General features: G+C 45.4%; 2 protein-coding genes across 4 annotated transcripts in view; one reads left to right on the top strand and one right to left on the bottom strand.

Annotated features, from left to right (window-relative positions):
* The first annotated feature begins 2,536 nt into the window (after positions 1-2,536).
* On the top strand, positions 2,537-24,410 carry LOC141162479 (uncharacterized). Of its 2 annotated transcripts, XM_073648644.1 has the most exons (10): positions 2,537-2,656; positions 12,095-12,149; positions 13,175-13,358; positions 13,535-13,644; positions 13,900-14,104; positions 14,523-14,641; positions 19,104-19,323; positions 19,642-19,746; positions 23,125-23,209; positions 23,291-24,407. In XM_073648644.1, the coding sequence occupies exons 3-10, from the start codon at positions 13,181-13,183 to the stop codon at positions 23,340-23,342; spliced, it is 1,074 nt and encodes a 357-aa protein (XP_073504745.1). In that variant the 5' UTR covers positions 2,537-2,656; positions 12,095-12,149; positions 13,175-13,180; the 3' UTR covers positions 23,343-24,407. The 2 variants fall into 2 exon arrangements, with proteins under 2 accessions (XP_073504745.1, XP_073504746.1); XM_073648645.1 differs by lacking the exon at positions 12,095-12,149 and having other exon boundaries at positions 2,563-2,656; positions 23,291-24,410.
* LOC141162481 (uncharacterized) overlaps positions 23,763-24,714 on the bottom strand; it is a 36,553-nt gene continuing 35,601 nt past the window's right edge. The window contains exon 6 of one of the 2 annotated variants that reach the window (XM_073648647.1): positions 23,763-24,420. In XM_073648647.1, the coding sequence (XP_073504748.1) occupies positions 23,954-24,420 (467 nt within the window). In that variant the 3' untranslated portion in view covers positions 23,763-23,953. The remainder of the gene's footprint in view (positions 24,421-24,714) is intronic. The other variant, XM_073648646.1, reaches the window with a different exon arrangement.

Here is a 24,714-nt window from a genome sequence, read left to right as displayed (position 1 = left end):
TGTCCTGAAGCATCATCCTCTAGCAATAGTCATCAGGTACATTGGCATCTAAAAAACGTCACGTGCACACGTTTAGTATTTGGTCAGAATTTTACATCAGTATTTGTAAGCCAAAGTCAGGAGAAGAGCAATTAGATGAAAAGTATAATAGAAACCCGTCACCACTAGTGATGAGTGAGCATGCTTTACTCGAGGTTTACGAACATGCTCGTGTGTTTTCCGAGTATCTTCAGCGTGCTCGGGGGTTATGTTTCAGTCACTCATTGCTCATGATTTGCGACTGTTTGACAGCTTTAATACATAAGAAACCGGCATTCCTCACATGAGTGTGCAAAGCAGTCATCAAAGCAAAAGGTGGCTACTTTGAAGAACCTAGAATATAAGACATATTTTCAGTTGTTTCACACTTTTTTGTTAAGTATATAATTCCACATGTGTTAGTTCATAGTTTTGATGCCTTCAGTGTGAATGTATAATTCTCATAGTAATGAAAATACAGAAAAATCTTTAAATGAGGTGTGTCCAAACTTTTGGTCTGTACTGCATATCCTGAGCAAAATCAATTATTAAAATGGCAACTTGTGGATGACGTGTTGCGGGGAGCTAGAAAGTGTGTGAGATGTAGACGTAATAAAATTCTCCAAAATGTACCTCAGACACAAGGCTTAAAGGGGTTGTCCACTACTTGCACATTGAATAAGGCATCAATGTATGATCGGCCGGGGTCCCGGACGCGGCACCCCCGACGATCAGCTGTTATCTGTACCGGCAGATGGAAGTCCTTACCTCGGCGCTTGGCCGTCAAGGTGTAGTGGCCGGCGCTTCTTACTGCACAATCGCCTCCCATTTAACTGAATAGGAGGTGGATGTGCAGTACCCTGCTGGGGCCACTACAGATGGACGGCCAAGCACCGCAGGTAAGGACTTGCACCGACAACAACTGATCGACGGGGGTGCTACGTGTGGGACCCCAGCAGATCATACATTGATGCCATATCCTATGGATAAGGCATCAATGTGAAAGTAGTGGATAACTTATTTAAGGGTATGTGCACACAGTCAGTAAACGCTGCGGATTGGACGCAGCGCACTTGCATTACAAGCAAAGTGGATGGGATTTCAAGAAATGCCATGCCCACTATGTGTCTCCGTGCACCTGCGGATCACCCGCGAACACGAGTCTCGTCTTTCCAGACCGCAGCATGTCAATTTCTCTTGCGGAGTCGCTAGTGTCCGCAGGAGAAATTATATCAGTACAATGTATTGATTACGGCGAATCTGCTTCGTTTAATGAAGACATGCAGATTCACCTGCGTGCAGCGCAGCATAAAGTATACTGCGTTCAAAGCGCGGACAGGACGGATCGTGTGCACACAGCCTAAAAAATATACATCCGAGCCTCTACATATGTACAAAAACACATTCAGCCATAATTCATTTCATAATTTGTAAGCGCTGAGAAACGGCTTCATTCCCGCAATTATCAATCACTTTTTATTGTGAAATTTTCATCAAAAGGCCGGAACCTCCATTCACACTGCTGATACAGTCCCAACATGGCTGCCATCACGGCCGAGACGGTGACACCTTCCTTCATATGGGCACGCTGCCTCAAAATGGAGAGACAGCACTGGCCCATGACCCTGACAGAGGCTACCTCAGTATACAGCTCCCGCCCATGACCCTGACAGAAGTTACCTCAGTATACAGCTCCCACCCATAACCCTGACAGAAGTTACCTCAGTATACAGCTCCCGTCCATGAACCTGCAGGAATTTACCTCAGTAAACAGCTCCAGCCCATGAACCTGACAGAGGCTACCTCAGTATACAGCTCCCGCCCATGACCCTGACAGAGGATACCTCAGTAAACAGCTCCAGCCAATGACCCTGACAGAGGATACCTCAGTAAACAGCTCCAGCCAATGACCCTGACAGAGGATACCTCAGTAAACAGCTCCAGCCCATGAACCTGACAGAAGTTACCTCAGTAAACAGCTCCTGCCCAAGTATCTGACAGAACTTACTTCAGTAAACAGCTCCTGCCCATGTATCTGACAGAACTTACCTCAGTAAACAGCTCCTGCCCATGACACTGACAGAATTTACCTCAGTAAACAGCTCCTGCCCATGACCCTGACAGAATTTACCTCAGTAAACAGCTCCTGCCCATGAACCTGACAGAAGTTACCTCAGTAAACAGCTCCTGCCCAAGTATCTGACAGAACTTACTTCAGTAAACAGCTCCTGCCCATGTATCTGACAGAACTTACCTCAGTAAACAGCTCCTGCCCATGACACTGACAGAATTTACCTCAGTAAACAGCTCCTGCCCATGACCCTGACAGAATTTACCTCAGTAAACAGCTCCTGCCCATGACCCTGACAGAAGTTACCTCAGTATACAGCTCCCTCCCATGACCCTGACAAGTTACCTCAGTAGACAGCTCTTGCCCATGTATCTGACAGAATTTACCTCAGTAAACAGCTCCTGCCCTAGAATGTGACAGAAGTTACCTCAGTAAACAGCGCCCGCCCACAAAGCTGACAGGAATTACCTCACTCTCGTCTTTGCTGGCTGACCGGAAGAAGAAACCCCAGTCTGAACGAGCCACACCTCAGAGGAGCGGACATTACAGAGAGAGTCTCGGCTCTGAGTATGTAATCTTGTGTTTTATGGTGTCCTCGTCAATACTTAATAAAACGTCTTAATGCCGCATCGTGTGCAGGTGACGCGGGGTGTGTGCCTCGCACGCTTGGTTCCCGCTCGGCGCTCGCTCTGGCGGGGGGCGGGGTTTAGCGGCCATGTCGATCCTCAGGTAATGGCGGCAACTGATCACCTAAAATGGCGGCTTTGTGTATTGTACTGTTAGGTCTGTGCTCCTAGCAGGGAATGGCTGCCGCTTACCCCAGCCTGATCCTGGGGCACACACTGGGCCTGTTCTCACTAATGGGGACCCGTGTAACAGGCCTGATGACTAGAAAACACTTTAACACATAAATATAACATTACTTTGCTTTTATACATATATACTAGTTTATAAAATATATAAAACACGAATATATTATTACTTTGCATTTATAAATGGTTTTTAAGGGAAAAAAAAATATTCCACCTGTTTTAAAAAGTGTAACCGTGCATAAAAAATAATGCGTAAAAAGTCGCAATTTGCAAAAAAATTCTTTTGCACATTGAGAATTGTACCAAAAACCATATTTTACCTCCATAAAATATGAGGTGAACGGAGCACAGCTGGTCTTCACCCTCCTAGGGGTCTGGATTCTGATGACTGGAGGCAGCGGCAACATCACCGCTGCAACCAATCCTTCAACTCAGGGATTGACTGCAGCGGCCACTGCTCGTTTTTTTGTGTTTTTGTCTTTTTCCTTCTCTTTTCCGGCTGCGTGGTCGTAAATAAGGGTTTGTTTTCTGTGGTTCGAGTTGTAGTTTTGAATTTTACCAAAACATGTATTGAAAAACGAGGAAAATACCAAAGTGAGAGAACATTTTTTACAGGGTTCATTCTATGGTAAAGATTAACGGGTAACATGATAATCCAGGTCAGTACGATTACCGCAAAAGGTGGGGTTTTTTAGGTTTTTGGGGTTTGTTTGTTTTTTTTTTTATCCTTTTTTTAATATTATTTTAATGGCTTAAAAAAACTTATGAACTTTATAAAAATACTAGATGGTGGCCCGATTCTAATGCATCGGGTATTCTAGAATAGGTATGCGGCCAACCGGGCGCAGTCAGCAGAGCTGTGTTTAAATTTTGCGCCAAAATCGCTGATTGTTCGAGGCCGGCAACCGTGACCAATCAGCAAAGCGGTGTTAAAATTTGGCGCCTATATCGCAGATTGGTCGCGGCCGGCGGTCGCGACTAATTAGCAGAGCGGGATTTAAATTTGGCGCCAATAATGCTGATTGGTCGCGGCCAGTGAACGTGACCAATGAGCAGAGCGGTGTTTAAATTTGGCGCCAATTTCGCTGCTTGGTCGCGGCCGGCCACCGCGACCAATCAGCGAAGCGGTGTTTAAATTTGGCACCAATATGGCTGATTGGTCGCAACCACCGGCCGTGACCAATCTGCGTTTTTTGTGCCAAATTTAAACAATGCTCTGCTGATTGGTCGCGGCCGCCAGCCGCGAACAATCAGCGAGATTGGCAGCAAATTTAAACAACGCTCTGCTGATTGGTTGAGGCCGCCGGCCGCGACCAATCATCGATATTGGCGCCTAATTTAAACAACGCTCTGCTGATTGTTCGCGGCCGTCAGCCGCGATTAATCAGCGATTTTGGCGCCACATTTAAACCCCGCTCTGCATGTTTCTGCTGATTGGTCGTGGTCGCCGGCAGCGACCAATCAGCAGTATTGTCGCCAAATTTAAACACCTCTTTGCTGATTGGTCGCGGTCGCGACTAATCAACGGTTTTGGTGCTAAATTTAAACAGGCCGGCGGCCTCGACCAATCAGCGATTTTGGCGCCAAATTTAAACAACGCTCTGCTGATTGGTCACGGCCGGTGGTTGCGACCAATCAGCAGAGCGTTGTTTAAATTTGGCGCCAAAATCGCTGATTGGTCGAGGCCGCCGGCCTGTTTAAATTTAGCACCAAAATCGTTGATTAGTCGCGACCGCGACCAATCAGCAAAGAGGTGTTTAAATTTGGCGACAATACTGCTGATTGGTCGCTGCCGGCGACCACGACCAATCAGCAGAAACATGCAGAGCGGGGTTTAAATGTGGCGCCAAAATCGCTGATTAATCGCGGCTGACGGCCGCGAACAATTAGCAGAGCGTTGTTTAAATTAGGCGCCAAAATCGATGATTGTTCGCGGCTGGCGGCCGCGACCAATCAGCAGAGCATTGTTTAAATTTGGCACAAAAAACGCAGATTGGTCACGGTCGGTGGTTGCGACCAATCAGCAGAGTGCGGTTTAAATTTGGCGACAATACTGCTGATTGGTCGCTGCCGGCGACCACGACCAATCAGCAGAAACATGCAGAGCGGGGTTTAAATGTGGCGCCAAAATCGCTGATTAATCGCGGCTGACGGCCGCGAACAATTAGCAGAGCGTTGTTTAAATTAGGCGCCAAAATCGATGATTGTTCGCGGCTGGCGGCCGCGACCAATCAGCAGAGCATTGTTTAAATTTGGCACAAAAAACGCAGATTGGTCACGGTCGGTGGTTGCGACCAATCAGCAGAGTGCGGTTTAAATTTGGCGCCAATACTGCTGATTGGTCACGGCCGACAACCGCGACCAATCAGCAGAGCGATGTTTACATTTTGCGCCAATACTGCTGATTGATCTCGGCCAGCGGCCGCGATCAATGAGCAGAGCGGTGTTTAAATTTGGCGCCAAAATCGCTGATTGGTCGCAGCTGGAGTCCGCGACCAATCAGCAGAGCGTTATTTAAATTTGGCACCAATTTCGCTAATTGTTCGCGGATGGCGTTCGCGACCAATCAGCAGAGCGTTGTTTAAATTTTGCGCCAAGCTCGCTGATTGGTCGCGGCTGGCGTCCGCGACCAATTAGCACAGCAGTGTTTAAATGTGGCGGTAAGATCAGTGATTGGTCGCAGCCGCTATATAAATGTGGCGCCCAAATCGGTGATTGGTCGCGGGCAGCGGCCGCGACCAATCAGCAGAGCGGTGTTTAACTTTAGCACCAAGATAACTGATTGGTCGGGTGTGGAGAGCGCGACCAATCAGCGAATCGTATTGGTGAGGAGCGGGGAGCGGAATCGTCTTAGTGAGGACCGGGGAGCGCCGCTGCCTGTGCGGGTACTTCCGCTGCGAGAACCAGGGACATGAGCGGGCGGTCGCAGCAGAAGTATCCCGACCCGCAGCGCCGCTCCCCGGTCCTCCCTTCACACCCTAGCCGCTGATGTCCCCACAGTATCCGCATGGTGTTAGAAAGTTCCGGACATTTGTGTTAAAAATCGCTGATTGGTCGCTGGGCTGTCCGCGACCAATCACCGATTTGGGCGCCAAATTTAAATATCGGCCGCGACCAATCACTGATCTTGGCTCCACATTTAAACACCGCTGTAATGATTGGTCGCCGACGCTGTGCGCGACCAATCACCGATTTTGGCGGCACATTTAAATAGCGTCCGCGACCAATCATTACAGCGGTGTTTAAATGTGGAGCCAAGATCGGTGATTGGTCGCGGCCGATATTTAAATTTGGCGCCCAAATCGGTGATTGGTCGCTGGCAAGGCCAGCGACCAATCAGCTATTTTTAACACAAATGTCCGGACCTTTGTAACACCATGCGGATACTGTGGGGACATCGGCGGCTAGGGTGTGAAGGGAAGACCGGGGAGCGGCGCTGCAGGTCCGGATACTTCTGCTGCGAGCGCCTGCTCATGTCCCGGGTTCTCAGAGCGGAAGTATCCGCACAGGCAGCGGCGCTCCCTGGTCCTCCCTTCACACCCTAGCGGCTGATCTCCCCACAGTATCCACACAGGCAGCGCCGCTGACATCCATGCGGCTAGGGTGTGAAGGGAGGACCGGGGAGCGGCGCTGACATCCAATTGGTCGCGGCCGCTATTTAAATCTGCCGCACAAATCGGTGATTGGTCGCTGTCTTGGCCCGCGACCAATCACTGATCTTGGCGCCAAAGTTAAACACTATTGTGCTGATTGGTCGCGGACGCTGACCGCGACCAATCACCGATTTGGGCGCCAAATTTAAATATCGGCCGTGACCAATCACCGATCTTGGCTCCACATTTAAACACCGCTGTGCTGATTGGTCGCGGCCGATATATAAATTTGGTGCCAAAATCGGTGATTGGTCGCGGACAGCGTCGGTGACCAATCAGCACAGCGGTGCTTAACTTTTGCGGTAAGATCAGTGATTGGTCGGGTCCGAAGACCGCGACCAATCATCGAATCGTCTTGGTGAGGACCGGGGAGCGGCGCTGCCTGTGCGGATACTTCCGCTGCGAGAACCCGGTACATAGCGGGCGCTGGCAGCAGAAGTATCCCGACCCGCAGCGCCGCTCACCGGTCCTCCCTTCTGCATGGAGGTCAGCGGCGGTCCTTCCGCTCCTACCGGCCGGTAGATGAGCGCCTCGCACCGCTCATCTCCCGGCTGCATCTCCGTCCCGCAGATGGGTCCGGCGGTCGGGGTCCTTCTGCTGTTACCGGCCGGGAGATGAGCGCCTCGCGGCGCTCATCTCCCGGCTGCATCGCCGCTGAGCTCCGTCCCGCAGATGAGCCGCTAACGGCCGCCATCTTTTTTCAGAAATCCCGCGACGCTGATTGGCCGCTGGCGGACCAATGAGCGACGCGGGATTTCCTGGACAGACAGACAGACAGACAGACGGGGTAAGACAATTATATAGTAGACAATTAGTTTCTGTCTCCATTTTCCAAGGTACATAACTTATTTATCCATCGGTGGAGCTGTATAAGGCTATGTTCACACATCATGGTTTTTGATGCGTTTTTTTATACTTTTTTTAATGCAAATTTTCAGTTGTATTTTGCTGTACCAGCAAAGTCTATGAGATTCCAGAAATCTCATGCACACTTCATGGGTTTTTTTCTTGTTCAGGATTTTGTGCTTTGCATGGTTTATTGGAAGATAAAGCATGTCACTTCTTTCAGCGATTTTTCAGCATTTTTTCACCCATTGTAAGTAATGGGTGGTGAAAAAAACACAGGCAACATTTTTCAGTATTTTTTTGTGTCTTAGGCTGTGTGCCCACGTAGCGTTTTTCATGCGTATATGCTGCGGAATTTCCGCAGCGTAAACGCTTGAAAAGCGCATGTATATCCGCACCCCATGGTCCCCAATGGGATTCCGCAAGTTCTATGCACATGCTGCGGATTTTTCCGCAGCGTTTATGCTGCGTTCAAAAATCCGCAGCATGTCATTTAATTTTGCGTTTCCGCAAGCAGAATTGCCTTTGTCCAATGCATAAAAAACGCAAGGCAATTCCGCATGTGGAAAACGCATGATAAACGCGCGAAAAATGCGCGATAAACGCGTGCGGAATTCCGCATGCGTTTTTCCAGGAGAGGACTTGCAGAAATGAAGCAGAAATTTTCTGCTTCATAAATGCAACGTGGGCACATAGCCTTAGGCTAAGTGCCCACGATGCAGAAATGCTCCGGATTTTTCCGCATCTCCCTGGCAGAAAAAACGCATGCGGATTTTACATTAGTTTTTCCTGCCAGGGACAAGCGTAATTGAAGCGTTTTGCACATGCGATTTCGCATGCAGGTTGTCAAGCGCTTTCCACGCGATTTTAGCATCACTTGGTCACACTATATAAATCCATGCAACCGAATAAAAATGGTAAAAAAAAACCCAAAAACCATTATACTGACCTTCTGATGGCCCGCGTTCTTCTCTCCGGTGCGTCCGGTCTGTTGTATGGCTCGCGGTGGTGTAAAAGGACCTTCCATTACGTCATTTAGTCATGTGACAGGTTACGCAACCGCTAACGTTAGCGGTCGCGCGACTTGTCGCATGACTAAATTACGTCATGAAAGGTCCTTTTACACCACCGCGAGCCGCCGGGGAGCCAGGACGACCCGTACAGGAGACAGGGGGCCATCAGAAGGTCAGTATAATGTTTATTTTTTATTTTAATTCTTTTTTTTAACAGGTTCTATGGTACCCGGGTCTGGATGAGAGTCTCCTCTTCTCCAGACCCGGGTATCATCCGCACATTGAATCTCTTAATATCCGCATGTGCACATGTAGTCATGCGGATATTAAGCGATTCAATGCAAGTCAATGGCGGCAATTACACTGCGTTTCCTCAAAAATAATGGACATGCTTCGGATTTTTCCGCAATGATAATCCGCAGCGGAAATTTCCGCAGCATGTGTACAGCACATGCGGATTATCATTGGGGACCATGGGGCAAGTATTACCAAGTGTTTTCGGTGCGGAAATTCCGCGGCAAAAAACGCTTGAAAAACGCATAGTGCCCGCAGCCTTAACCAGATTGAGATTTTTTTTCCCCTGAACTATATGTATATGCATAACAGACAAAAAAGGACAGTGAAAAAAAATGCTGAAAAAAAAAACGCACCAAAACAAAAGCAAGAAAACAGCAACAAAAATCCTGAACAACCTCCTGGCAAGAGATGTGATTTTGCTCTATAAAAAAATATAATGTGCGAACATAGGGCTCAGTTTTCGGGTACATGCGCCAGTTTGATCTGCAATTTTTTCTTTACCATGTGTACCTTTTATGGGTTACATAATTGTATCTTTTGATAGATCGGACTTGTAGCAACGTGACGATACCAAAATGTTTCTTTTTTTTTTATATCTGTTTTAGGCTGTGTTCACACATTGCGTATTTCCCTGCGTTTTTTTACACGCGTGTATTTTCCTGCTTTTTTTTACCTAGGTAAAAAAAGCACCTCTATTCACACACTGCGTTTTTTTTTTACGAAGGTTCTGGAGAAATGAAGTGTGAGGAGCATGGACACCTGTATGTAATGTAATGTATGTGTCTGTGTGTACTGTGCGTCTATGTGTCGTGTGTGTGAGTATCCCCCTAGCAGTGTATGGACAGACAGCTTCTGGCTGCAGTTCATACACTGCTAAGTTATTAAAAGAAAAAAACTATGGATACTCACCTATCCGATGGATGGGAGAGGCGTCCGGTCCGGTCCCGCAGTTTCCAGCATCTGCCGTGAAGCGATCAGCTGACCGGCTTGTAAATCAGCTGACCGGAAGCCGGTTAGCTAACAGCTGATCGCTTCACCGGCAGATCCTGGAAGCGCGGGACCGGAACGCACTCCTCTCCCATCCATCGGATAGGTGAGTTTGTCCTGCGCCTCAGTAAAAAAGCGCTGGAATTACGCACTGTGTGAACACCGCTGCGTAATTCCAGCGCTTATAATGGGCACAATAGTAAGAAAGCGCAGGACGCAGCTGCGTAAAGAATTGACATGTCAATTCTTTACGCAGCTGCGCTTACGCGCTGCGTAAAATCACACAGTATCTGAACGGCAAAGTGAATTTCCCATTCACTTTGCTGGCAGACACAAGGCACATTGCATATTTTGAAAAAGCGTTCCCAAAAAAGCACGCGAAAATACGCAATGTGTGAATGCAGCCTAATTTTGTATTCTTGAAAGGAGGGATTCAAAGTTTTGAGGGTTTTTTTTGTTTTTTTTGAGAGTCCTCAGTGGTTGATACCTTTTAATGGCTAACTGAGAAGATGGTAACAAATTGCAAGCTAATTGGCTAACACGGAACAAAGATGTATATTTTCCTGTTTTTTGGGGTTTTTTTGGTAATTGAACTTGCAATCAACATCGGTATTACAGTATATAGTGAAAATCACTGTCTCGCTATGAAGTAGCGGCTGCCATGAGTGATCGCGTCGCAGGTGGACTGAGGAGCCCTTGAACGCATGGCGGCCGATCAGGATTGAACCATTTAAATGTCTCTTGACTGAGATTGACAACAACATTTAAGTGGTTAAATAGCAGCAATAGGAGCCAGCTCTGATCACTGCTGTGATGTTTAAGCGCATGGTAATAATACAGATGGGGCGTAAAGGGTTTTAAACAGTTGCAAACGTTAATAATTTCAGTGTTATTTATATGGGCACTGTGCTGTTTTATATCTGGTCACTGTACGGTGTTATTTATGTGGTTACCGTACGGTGTTATGTATCCACTGTGCTGCATTATTTATTTTGTCACTGCGCAGTGATATTTATCTTGTCATCGTACATTGTTTTTTATCTAGTCACTGTAGAGTGTTATATATCTGGTCACTGCGTGGCATAGTATATCTGGTCACTGTGCAGCATTATTTATGTGGTGACTGTATGGTGGTGTTTATCTGGTCAGTGCAGCATTATTTATGTGGTCACTACTGTGATATATCTGGTCACTGTACAGTGTTACATTTTAGGTCACTGCTGCATTATTTATGTGGTCACTGTACTGTGATATATGCGCACTGTGCGGTGTTATTTATCTGGTCACTGTGCGGCATTATTTATGTGGTCACTGTACTGTGATATATGCACACTGCGGTGTTATTTATCTGGTCACTGTGCGGCATTATTTATGTGGTCACTGTACTGTGATATATGCACACTGCGGTGTTATTTATCTGGTCACTGTGTGGCATTATTTATGTGGTCACTGTACTGTGATAAATGCGCACTGTGCGGTGTTATTTATGTGGTCACTGTGTGGCATTATTTATGTGGTCACTGTACTGTGATATATGCGCACTGTGCGGTGTTATTTATCTGGTCACTGTGTGGCATTATTTATGTGGTCACTGTACTGTGATAAATGCGCACTGTGCGGTGTTATTTATGTGGACACTGTGTGGCATTATTTATGTGGTCACTGTACTGTGATATATGCGCACTGTGCGGTGTTATTTATCTGGTCACTGTGTGGCATTATTTATGTGGTCACTGTACTGTGATATATGCACACTGCGGTGTTATTTATCTGGTCACTGTGCGGCATTATTTATGTGGCCACTGTACTGTGATATATGCACACTGCGGTGTTATTTATCTGGTCACTGTGCGGCATTATTTATGTGGTCACTGTACTGTGATATATGCGCACTGTGCGGTGTTATTTATCTGGTCACTGTGTGGCATTATTTATGTGGTCACTGTACTGTGATATATGCGCACTGTGCGGTGTTATTTATCTGGTCACTGTGCGGCATTATTTATGTGGTTACTGTACTGTGATATATGCGCACTGTGCGGTGTTATTTATCTGGTCACTGTGTGGCATTATTTATGTGGTCACTGTACTGTGATATATGCGCACTGTGCGGTGGTATTTATCTGGTCACTGTGCTGCATTATTTATTTTGTTTTTTTATCTGATCATTGTATGGCGTTATTTATCTGGTCACTGTGGTGTTATTTATCTGAATGCTTGATAACTAGATGGTATAGTATGATGTAATAAGCAAAAAAAAAAAAACCAGGAGATTGTCAAACACCTGCTGTCAGCATAGTTTGCGGTAACTGCGATGTGACGACATTTTGGGACTGCTGCAGTTTTGCTTTCGGTGTCATCTGGTCACTGGTTTAGGAAATGTGCTTTCACTTTCAGGCTGGTCGTCAGCGACTGAAGCAGCAGAAGCCGGGTCACCTCGGGCTCAGATCTTGTGAGTACAATTTCTCTCCGCTCAGCTTACATGTCGTCCTGTGAGTCTCAAGCGGTCGGACATTAATACTTATGTAGAGAGTGAGGACGGGACTCTATGCGAGGTGATTGCTCATGGAGCAGTGGGTAGGGACGTGAATGCTACAGGACTTCTGATCTCCACCTTTCTCTGGCGTCACCGCATCTGCAGAATTTACCACAAGACCGTGTTCACGTCAGCGTCGGAGCCTCCATCACACATCCAGTTGTGATTGACTGGCAGCATGTGTCCTGTGAAAGTGACGAGCACTGCGGTGGGATCTGGTAGAGCAACGATGGTGAAATGACCACCGTATCCTGGCAGATCTCCTCTATAAATCATTTATGCCGTAATCTGGAAAACCACACACCGAAAGACCCGGCCGATCAGTCTGGAAAGACGATGATAAACTGACAGATAGATGGTAACTCTGACAGAATGAAAGCAAAAGCCATTGAAAAGTAAAGATGAAACCGTGCGGGAGCAGCCGGGGACTTCCTTCTGTTGTCATCGTTGATCTTCTTCTTGTTTCAGAAACTTTTTGTTTTATTAAAGTGTTTACCTTGTGGGTTAAATCATTTTATATTTTGATAGATCAAACTTTTATGGATGAATTTGCTTTTTTTTTTTTTAGATTAGGATTCAAATTTTTATTTTTAACTATTAAATTAAGCTTAAGCTAATAAGCTTTTTTTAGTCTTAGACAGTTTGAACCTGCGATCGTTTTATATAATGCCAGATACTGTTACAGTATTTCATTAAAATCGCCGTCTACAATGAAGTCACAGGAGGGGGCACCAAGATGGCGTTGATAAGGGCCTTCAGCAGACCCTGCAATCATGTCATGGAGTGAGAAAGGCTATGGTAGATAGAGGTCTGTGCTGTTTTGACTAAAAGATTGTTTCTTTATGCTTTTTTTTTTTTACACAGTGTTTAATTCGGTGAGGTTTTCAACTGCTGAGTATATGAGAAGCTAAACACGATTTCCTCTTGTATTGCTTCTCCAGAAAATCATGGCCGACAAGTGCAGTCACCTCTATGAGCAGCTAGTCATCTTATTCCACAGCCACGGATGTGCCGAGTGCACCGAAACGGGCGACCTCCTCCAGTACAGCGCCGTACCCACCTGTCACAGCGTGGACGGCGTACTCAGCCACATGAAGTATTGCAAAGCCGGGATGTCCTGTCAGTGTAAGACCCCTGACGAACTCACTTTACCTCGTTATTGGCAGGTTATTATGTCTCCAGTATAAGGTTTCCACTAATTCTGGGAGTTTCCGAGGATGAATCACTTCAGAGAAATCTGTTCTCGCTTCTTTGATGTCAGATGTTAGGAATTTTTTTTTTACTTTCCTTTTTATCATTAGTTCCCGGTTGTTCCTTTGCTCGAGTTATCGTGTCCCATTGGAAGATTTGTAGAAACAACCAGTGCCCCGTGATCCTGAACCTCAGCGAGGATCGCAAGCAAAGGGTTCAGGTAATGGAAACACGATGTGGGAAACCGTGGCTAAAAATTATGATCACCGCAACCCAACTACAATTACATACGTCTTATTTTATGAAGACGTGATTAATGCAATTCTGACCTCCGAATGCCAGGCTGGGGCCGCTTCACCGGTGGGAGTAGTGGAATCGCAGTGGTCAGTCAATTACCAGTTGTAAAGCAGAATCGTCATAAGGGATGGCGGCACCGTCTTTATCTCACCACCATTTTCTGCTTGGCTTTACTTAGATGCACTTAGAAGCAACTGTGATGTCCTTCCCGTCTTCGGGAGCCACCTGTGAACTACTCTTCAAGAAGCTCGTCCTCCTGTTCCACAACCACCAATGTGAAACGTGTGAGAAAAAACACTCCAGGGACGAAGTGCCGCCCTGCCACAGCGTGGACGCCAAGCTCAGCCACATGAAGTACTGCACCGCCGGGATGTCCTGCCGATGTAAGTGCAGAGACTTTGGAAGCCTGCTTACCTTTATTTTTTTTCCCATTATGTGGGTTTCTACTTCAAGATGTATTTTATCAATAAGGTACAGGGGTTTAGGTGACCAAAATAGACAACCATAAATCAAAATTATGCAGCCGTAAGCTTTTTGTTTTTTTTTTCTTCTTAATCATTATTTCAGTGGTGGGAAGGAAAAAAAGAGGCTTTCAGTAAACCCTTGTCTGCGATAACAATTCAGATTTTTACAACAGCATTTGAGAGGTTATCAGCAGCAGCAATTAGAGCTCGGCTCCGGTTGCTGCTGTTAGAGGTAGATGCCGGCCATGTGACGCAGCTCCTGAGCCCTGCTCCATACTTCCGCACCATAATGCCTTCATCCCAAGTGTATGTAAACTTACAAGTTTGTGATTGACAGTCCCTGGGTGTCCGGCCGCTCGATCAATCATTTCTCATTGGAAGAAGTGCAAGAAGGAGGATTGCCTGGTGGTGTTCAACCTGAGGAAGGATCGCAAGCAAAACGATCATCCAGTGAAGGTTTGTTATAATGTGTCGGCAGCGTTGAGATTGTCCGGACTTATAAATCTGGCTCTTGTACATATAGAAGATGGGCATGATGGCATCTAGAAGCAGGGTATAATAATAACCGATACAACCTGCAGAAGGAGGAGGGCACAGATAAGTAGGCTCAATAGTCTGCAGACCAACATCAGAGGAGGGCACCGATAAGTAGGTTCAATAGTGTGCATACGAACATCAGAGGAGGGCACCGATAAGTAGGTTCAATAGTGTGTGGTGCCGCATCAGAGGAGGGCACCAAGGAGTAGGTTCAATAGTGTGTAGTGCCGCATCAGAGGAGGGCACCGATGAGTAGGTTCAATAGTGTGTGGTGCCGCATCAGAGGAGGGCACCGAGGAGTAAGTTCAATAGTGTGTGGTGCCGCATCAGAGGAGGGCACCGAGGAGTAAGTTCAATAGTGTGCGGTGCCTCATCAGAGGACGGCACCGAGGAGTAAGTTCAATAGTGTGTGGTGCCGCATCAGAGGAGGGCACCGATGAGTAGGTTCAATAGTGTGTGGTGCCGCATCAGAGCAGGGCACCGAGGAGTAAGTTCAATAGTGTGCGGTGCCGCATCAGAGGACGGCACCGAGGAGTAAGTTCAATAGTGTGTGGTGCCGCATCAGAGGAGAGCACCGATGAGTAAGTTCAATAGTGTGCGGTGCCGGATCAGAGGACGGCACCGAGGAGTAAGTTCAATAGTGTGTGGTGCCGCATCAGAGGAGGGCACCGAGGAGTAAGTTCAATAGTGTGCGGTGCCGCATCAGAGGAGGGCACCGATGAGTAGGTTCAATAGTGTGTGGTGCCGCATCATAGTAGGGCACCGATGAGTAGGTTCAATAGTGTGTGGTGCCGCATCAGAGCAGGGCACCGAGGAGTAAGTTCAATAGTGTGCGGTGCCGCATCAGAGGACGGCACCGAGGAGTAAGTTCAATAGTGTGTGGTGCCGCATCAGAGGAGGGCACCGATGAGTAGGTTCAATAGTGTGTGGTGCCGCTTCAGAGCAGGGCACCGAGGAGTAAGTTCAATAGTGTGCGGTGCCGCATCAGAGGACGGCACCGAGGAGTAAGTTCAATAGTGTGTGGTGCCGCATCAGAGGAGAGCACCGATGAGTAAGTTCAATAGTGTGCGGTGCCGCATCAGAGGACGGCACCGAGGAGTAAGTTCAATAGTGTGTGGTGCCGCTTCAGAGGAGGGCACCGAGGAGTAAGTTCATTAGTGTGCGGTGCCGCATCAGAGGAGGGCACCGATGAGTAAGTTCAATAGTGTGCGGTGCCGCATCAGAGGAGGGCACCGATGAGTAGGTTCAATAGTGTGTGGTGCCGCATCATAGTAGGGCACCGATGAGTAGGTTCAATAGTGTGTGGTGCCGCATCAGCAGGGCACCGAGGAGTAAGTTCAATAGTGTGCGGTGCCGCATCAGAGGACGGCACCGATGAGTAAGTTCAATAGTGTGTGGTGCCGCATCAGTGGAGGGCACCGATGAGTAAGTTCAATAGTGTGCGGTGCCGCATCAGAGGAGGGCACCGAGGAGTAGGTTCAATAGTGTGCGGTGCCTCATCAGAGGAGAGCACCGATGAGTAAGTTCAATAGTGTGCGGTGCCGCATCAGAGGAGAGCACCGATGAGTAGGTTCAATAGTGTGCGGTGCCTCATCAGAGGAGAGCACCGATGAGTAAGTTCAATAGTGTGCGGTGCCGCATCAGAGGAGGGCACCGAGGAGTAAGTTCATTAGTGTGCGGTGCCGCATCAGAGGAGGGCACCGATGAGTAAGTTCAATAGTGTGCGGTGCAGCATCAGAGGAGGGCACCGATGAGTAGGTTCAATAGTGTGTGGTGCCGCATCAGAGCAGGGCACCGAGGAGTAAGTTCAATAGTGTGCGGTGCCGCATCAGAGGACGGCACCGATGAGTAAGTTCAATAGTGTGTGGTGCCGCATCAGTGGAGGGCACCGATGAGTAAGTTCAATAGTGTGCGGTGCCGCATCAGAGGAGGGCACCGAGGAGTAAGTTCAATAGTGTGCGGTGCCGCATCAGAGGAGAGCACCGATGAGTAGGTTCAATAGTGTGCGGTGCCTCATCAGAGGAGAGCACCGATGAGTAGGTTCAATAGTGTGCAGAGACGTTAGCGGTGCCCTAATAAGGGTGTAATAATCACCTCCAGAGGGTACACACAGATGAGATATCCTATGTAAGTTGGTGTCCTCCTCCGGTGTCTGAGTAGTTACTACTTCTCTTCATTTTCTCTCTGATGTCTACCTACACAAAGTCCTCAAGAATCGGGGGAGGGGAGAGTTAAAGGGTTATACCCATTTTGATAGCTGGATATTGTCAGATAAAAAGTGTTTAAAAAAAGCACTTTTGCAACCTACAGTTCTCAAAATTGTAATGCCTTTGTTTTGTTTACAGCTTGTTGTTTTACAGACCGACCACTTGCTGACAGATAACATGAACTTCTGCAGGGCAAGCCAGATCTTTATCAAGCTTGTAGGCGCTGCTTTGAAGCCGGTCGCTGGAGCTTGCTGTTACCTCCTAATCCCTTACAATTTACAAGCTACAGTCATGGCCAAAAGTTTTGAGAATGACACCAAAATTATATTTTCACATGATCTGCTGGCCTCTGGTTTTTATTAGTGTTTGTCTGATGTTTATATCACATACAGAAATATAATTGCAATCATATTATGAGGACCAATAGGTTATATTGACAGTTAGAATGAGTTAAGCAGCAAGTCAATATTTGCAGTGTTGCCCCTTCTTCTTCGAGACCTCTGTAATTCTCCCTGGCTGCTCTCAATGAACTTTTGGACCAAATCCTGACTGATAGCAGTCCATTCTTGCATAATCAATGCTTGCATTTTGCCAAAATTTGTTGGTTTTTGTTTGTCCACCCGTCTCTTGATGATTGACCACAAGTTCTCAATGGGATTAAGATCTGGGGAGTTTCCAGGCCATGGACCCACAATCTCTATGTTTTGTTCCATGAGCCATTTAGTTATCACCTTTGCTTTATGGCAAGGTGCTCCATCATGCTGGAAAAGGCATTGTTGGGCGCCAAACTGCTCTTGGACGGTTGGGAGAAGTTGCTCTTGGAGGACATTCTGGTACCATTCTTTATTCATGGCTGTGTTTTTAGGCAAGACTGTGAGTGAGCCGATTCCCTTGGCTGAGAAGCAACCCCACACATGAATGGTTTCAGGATGCTTTACAGTTGGCATGAGACAAGACTGGTGGTAGCGCTCACCTCTTCTTCTCCGAATAAGCTGTTTTCCAGATGTCCCAAACAATCGAAAAGGGGATTCATCAGAGAAAATGACTTTGCCCCAGTCCTCAGCAGTCCACTCCCTGTACCTTTTGCAGAATATCAGTCGGTCCCTGATGTTTTTTCTGGAGAGAAGTGGCTTCTTTGCTGCCCTCCTTGAAACCAGCCCTTGCCCAAAGAGTCTCCGCCTCACAGTGCGTGCAGAAGCACTCACACCAGCCTGCTGCCATTCCTGAGCAAGCTCGGCACTGCTGGTAGTCCGATCCCGCAGCTGAAACAGTTTTAAGATACGGTCCTGGTGCTTGCTGGTCTTTCTTGGGCGCCCTGGAGCCTTTTTGACAACAATGGAAGCTCTCTCCTTGAAGCTCTTGATGATGCGATAGGTTGTTGACTGAGGTGCAATCTTTGTAGCTGCGATACTCTTCCCTGTTAGGCCATTTTTGTGCAGTGCAATGATGGCTGCACGTGTTTCTTTAGAGATAACCATAGTTAACTGAAGAGAAACAATGATAGAAAGAACCAGCCTCCTTTTAAAGTGTCCAGTGATGTCATTCTTACTTAATCATGACTGATTGATCGCCAGCCCTGTCCTCATCAACACCCACACCTGTGTTAATGGATCAATCACTAAAACGATGTTAGCTGCTCCTTTTAAGGCAGGACTACAATGATGTGTTTTGGGGGTTAAAGTTCATTTTCTGGGCAAATATTGACTTTGCAAGTACAGTAATTGCTGTTAAGATGATCACTCTTTGACATTCAGGAGTATATGGAAATTGCCATTACAAAAAATGAAGCAGTAAACTTTGGAAAAATTACTATTTGTCTCATTCTCAATACTTTTGGCCATGACTGTAGACAGCAACAGTGGTTGGACAGCAGCAGTGGTCGGTCTCCTCATCAACGAGTTGTACACAAAAGTTAATGTTTCAAGAAAGGATACTAACTTAAATAAGCAGTAAGTAGCAAAAGCGCTTGTTTCCAACAATGTCCATCTATGAAGATAGGAGTTACGCCCTGCCACAATTTCTCTCCGTTTTCAGATACAGCTATGGCTCTGTTCACCCTATGGCTCTGTTCACATCTTACATGCGCCATGTTCCTGCCATTTGGCCTCAGTGGTAAAAACAATGTATATAGTAATACTTTTTTTTTTTGTTATTGTTTGTTTGTTTCTGCACAGAAAAAACCGCGGCTGGAACTCAAATTTCCATTCATGATAAGTCTTGATAGGGACTTGGCGAAGAATCAGCGCCAGGTTCTGTTTGTGATATTTCACGCCTGGAACTGCATCTATCGACAGACATCCACAGGAATATACAGCTGTGACCTCCCTGCGTGCCGAGCAATGTGGGACGTGCTCCTACACATGGAGTCTTGTACGGTCGGACCCACCTGCAAGTGTAAGATGGCGACAGCAGACTGTCTTAAAGGGGGTTTCTTTAGTGCACATCATCAACAGATCAGCGATGGCAGAGCCCAAACACCACCGCTCCGTCAACCTGCTCACTGCCGGGTACTGAGCTGTGACAATGCTACAATTTTACTACAATTCCCCAACCTTACATGTACGGATAAATAATGGGACAGATTTGCTAAAACTAATATAGAGTAGAGAGATAATGTAGAGTCATTTTTTATCATTGCCCGAGACTGGTTTACAAAAAATGGCTACAAGTCTTTTTCCGCTATGACGTATAACCGTATATTGTATATTTCAGATCCGAGGTGTCGCTATATCAGCTTCACCATCATGCATTACATCTTCTGCTTACAGCACGACTGTGAGGTATGCTGGCCTGTGAGGAGCGAGATAAATCAGCTGTGTAAGTCTTACTGTTTCCTGGGATTGAGAGAAAATCAGTCCAGTAATCTGGACAATCTCTGTATATGCTGATATGTTCTGGTAAACGTTCAGCCCATACACTTGGGCCGAATTTAGCCGTCTGTGCATCATTGACCGGTCCGTACTGAGGCAGTAGAGTTTGGGTAATGCTATCCTGAGGAGGAAATTGACGATCACCTAAGCTAATTCCCGGGGTAGGCTCCCACCCAATACAGGTTTGTTAGTAGCACACCTATGCTCTTTCCATTCACATTGATGTTTTTTTGTTTTTTTTTGTCGGGCGACCTATAAGCTTCATTTAGATGACTGGAGCAGTCAAAGAACTTTCCACAACAAATCAGCAACCATATAGGGCTCGCTCACATTATAAAAAATAACTCGGTTGTTGCTCCTGAAAAGTTGGACAAGTGGAATCCATATGGTTCAACTTATGCCATGCATTTTTTCTTTTCCCTCACCTAATATCCGTATGCAATGCGTTATCTTTTACATACTATAATTCTCTTTATAATTTAAAGCTACTTTACAAAGCTAATAAAGTAATCTTATATACAGATATAGATTTCCTGTAGATCTTTAATGTCACAAGCCCCCTACATATTATAAACTTGTACCCTTTCATGCGGCATTAAAGGGTGTTTAGCCTTATTTAAGCTATTAAACAATTTAAGAAAAAAAATTACGTGGGGTTATTCCTGGGTTAGTAATGGGGGTGTCTGATAGACACGTCTCCATCACTGACCCCAGGGCTTGATGGCAGCTGTGATTTTTGACAAATCACAGCTGACATTCACACCAACTACCATTAACCCAATTTCCACCGCACCAGGGCATTGGGAAGAGCTGGTCGAAGTGCCAGAATTGGAGCATCTCATGTGATTCGCCAATTCTGGGGCGGCTGTGGACTGGTATTTTTAGGCTGGGAAAGGCCCAATAACCAGGGACCTTCCCAGCCTGATAATAACAGCCCGTAGCTGTCTGCTTTACCTTTGCTGGTTATCAAATAATAGGGAGGACCCATCGTCATTTTTGTTAATGTTTTATTTATTTAATAGATTAAATAAGGCAAAATTCCCTTTAGTACCACATGAAAGGCACTAAAGGGTGCAAGTTAATAATATGTAGGGGACTTGTGACATTAAATATCTACAGGATCTCTATTCTGGCTGTGAATTTACTGTACTTGGCTGATGAAATGTTGGGTTTCCTTTGAGATGTGTGTGTAAAAATCAGGCGGCATACACATGGTTTTTCCTGCACCCATAGTCTTGCATTGGTGAGTGCGATCCGATTCTCCTATCTCCCTGCAAATTTTTCCTCATTCCGATTAGAGTTGAGGAAAAACTCGCAGATGAGCACGGACTCATTTACTAACATTGGTCAGACTGCAATGTGATGTTTTCTTGCATTGCACTCCTGTGTGTTAACGAGCCCTAAAAGGGAGATTATCATCAGAAAATGACCTATTCTTGAATTCAGATTTTTGTGCTACGTGTATTTTTAAAATCATTTTGGCAATTTTTGTCGTATCATGATCTTTTATTAAACAAAAAAAAAAGTGCTCTTGCAATTTTCAGACTGTCCACTGGGCCTTTTTTTTTTTTTTTTAGACTTGTTCATTCAGGAAGCGTTTTCAGCAGCCTCATTATCATCAAAAGCAGGATTACCCTGCTTTATAATACAATAGGTGATTTCACAGCTCACCCTACCTTCACAATGACTTTGCACAGGCTCATATGATGCTTCAGTCCAACAGATAGGGTCAGAGTCTGTTCATTTCTGCTAATGTGCATGTGCACTTCCTGGAATAACAGGAAGTTAGAGTCTTAAAATAGCCCCAGTGGCCAGTGTGAGAATTGCAACTTTTCTATTTTTGTATTTTTAATATAGATTGTAATACGGAGAGAATAAATGCCAAAACTTTGTAAAAAAAATACCTTATTTACAGCAGATCATTTTCTGATGATGGCTTTCCTATAAAAATAAATAAATAATACAAACCCGTGGCATGTCCTTCTATTGTGCTGCCTGTTACCTGACACCTGTAAAGTGATTGCTATCATTACTGTTCACTAGAAAAATGACTGTATACTTCTGCAAACCTTATACCTCCTGGTGCAGGGTCTGCCGGAGAAAATCAAGACCTGGGGACAATGTAGAGTATATCTGTGTATCACTATAGCCCCAAGGAATGCTGGGAGCTGTAGTTGGTGACCACAGCGCTGCAGGGCTATTATTGCTGCATTGTACTAGGGTTCAATTTTCACTTTCTGTAAAAATCCTGTTTTCCTTTGGCGCCCTCTAGTGGTCAGCCTATGGTGTAGGACAGTAGTACTTAAAGAAGTGTTTCTCAACTCCAGTCCTCAAGACCCACCAACAGGTCATGTTTTCAGGATTTCCTTAGTATTGCACAGGTGATGGGATTATTGCCTGTGCAATACTAAGGAAATCTTGAAAACATGACTTGTTGGTGGGTCTTCAGGATTGGAGTTGAGAAACACTGACTTAAAGGGATATTCCCATCTCCAAGATCCTATCCCAATATGTTGTAGGTGTAATAATATTAGCAAATACCTCCAATTACAAATGAAGTATAGTTCTTTTGATTAGCTATGTCACTAACCCCATGTGCAGGGCAATGCAGTAGCTTAGGTATCCATGGTTATGACCACTCATATAATGACAGTTAGCTGTTAGTGGTCGTAACTATGGATTCCTAAGCTACTACAATGCCCTGCACTTGAGGTAATCGACATAGCTAATCATAAGAACTATACTGCATTTCTAATTGGAGGTATTTGTCAATATTATTATTATTATTACTGCATGTACTACGTATTGAGTTAGAATCTTGGAGATGGGAATACCCCTTTGACATTAAGACCCCTGTGACTGCATTAATGACCAGCTTCGGGCAGACGTTCATATTCCGCGATTTTTACCGTATACGTCAATACTGTGGAGTTAAGGAGACTAAGGAAAAATTAAAGTGAAAACTATAAAAAAAAAATATGTTAATCACAGCTTCTCTTACTTCCCCCAAGTATAAAAAAAAATAGTGCACTTACATATAAATTCAATCTGTCAAAATATAAAATTAATTAGCCATAATGAGAAAAATTACATAAAAATTCCAATTTTCAAAATTGGAGAGAGGCAGAGGGGTTACTGTCAATCCACGAAAAAAAAAAATTTAATAAACTAACAAAACGTTATATCTACCCCAAAGTGGTATCAATAAAAACACCAGCTCACCACATAAGCAATAAGCTGTCATGCAGCTTCATCGAGCAAAAAATAATACATTATAGGTCTCAGAATATGGTGTACGGTACATAACACTTCTCTGATGTCGCAGGGGAACTGAAGCAGCTCCCGAACACCATTCTTTCATACGGCATGTGGGAGGATTTTACCCCGGGCCACACGTGTAACTCCGACATGTAAGTGGAGGACAGTAATGTGTTATCCTCGCCTCAGAATCCCCACAACATGGTGACGCTTTGTTCTTTTTCATCACACAGTCTGAGCGCAGCATGGCTTTCTTCAATCATGAACAGGCTGATCCGGACATAAGACAAACCCACGATCGGTCCTCCCTTGTTCCTGAGACGAGAGCAGCCATAGAGGCAGGGAGAGGCTTCATTTTCGTATTGTGCCTCTCGGAGTATCACAACTTTGTTTTCATTGTTGAGGTTTGTTTGAATTTTCGTTGTGAACTGATTAAATCTGTCCTTTATTCTCGGTCTGCCTCACTCATGACTTGCCTTAAAGCTACCAATATTAAAGGGGTTGTCCAGGATTAGACGCCCCACTATAGATTGTGTCTGGTATTGCTCTGTAATGTGATATCTGCTATATCGAGCAGCGCGCCGACGGCTCCGCCGCACAAACAGGGACAGATGTTATTTAACCAATAGTAAACAGATTTCTATTAGATGACAGCAAGCGGAGATCTTGAAAACTGAGTGGGATTGATAAAAGCAGGTTTATTGGAAAACTACATAACTCTTCATAGTTGTCAAGCCAAAAAAAAAAGTTTTAAAAATTGAATATCTTCCCTTTTTTACACCCAGTTGAAAATAAATGTAAAAAATAAACATATTTGATTTTGCTGTGTTGTTTATCCTGTACTATAAATGTCATAAAGTTAAAGAAAAAAACACAAAAATTGCATTTTTTATATCTCATTTAAAGCCAAATGGCACACTTGTACTTGTCCTTAGTCTGTTATTTAGCGCCTGTATTTGATTGTTCAGACTCGCGACCTCTCCCGCTTTATGACTTAATTCGATCTCTTCCTGCCTCAGCTTGTTTTCTATCTGATTCCTGGCGGTATCTCTGCGGCCCAGCTCTTCCCTCTCCAGCTCCTTCTGCCTCTTCATCTCTGCCTTTATCTGATCTGTGGCCTGTTTCACAAGACCCCAGTGGACATTTATGTTTTGCTTCTTCTGGATCCCTCGATCGGCCTCTTGCAGACACATGAGCAGGAACTTCAGCACTTTAGAGTCGGTGTTCACACTGCGAGTAGAATGGGTTGTGGTGTAATTATCAAGAAGGAAGATATGTTGGGGGCCCAGGTCTTCTATTTTTTTCTGGGCTAGGGCAGCACTTCGACCGTTATGTTTGGTGAGAACCACAATAGGAAAAATTCCTCCAAAAAAATAAGAATGAGAAATTAGTCAGCTTCCATAAAGGAGAACTGGATACATTATATACGAATCACTACTGGCAGCATACAATGTATTTACCAAAAAAATGCTGTTTCTGTTTCAGTTAATGACTCTGTTTCAATATATATATGAAAATGATTATCCTAATCACCTGTTCAGTATAAATGATTGCTCACACACCTGACTTTAATCCTACAAAGTCTCTGAGTATCCAGAAGAACTGATGCAGTTTTGGAGGCAAAGGGTGGTCACCACCAAATATTCACTGTGTATTT

Source organism: Phyllobates terribilis, unplaced genomic scaffold, assembly GCF_046119375.1.
Source record: "Phyllobates terribilis strain yellow unplaced genomic scaffold, ASM4611937v1 Scaffold_9__5_contigs__length_417890890, whole genome shotgun sequence".
NCBI lineage: Eukaryota > Metazoa > Chordata > Amphibia > Anura > Dendrobatidae > Phyllobates > Phyllobates terribilis.
Note: the sequence above shows the minus strand (reverse complement) of the source record. Positions and strands in the feature narration are given on the sequence as shown.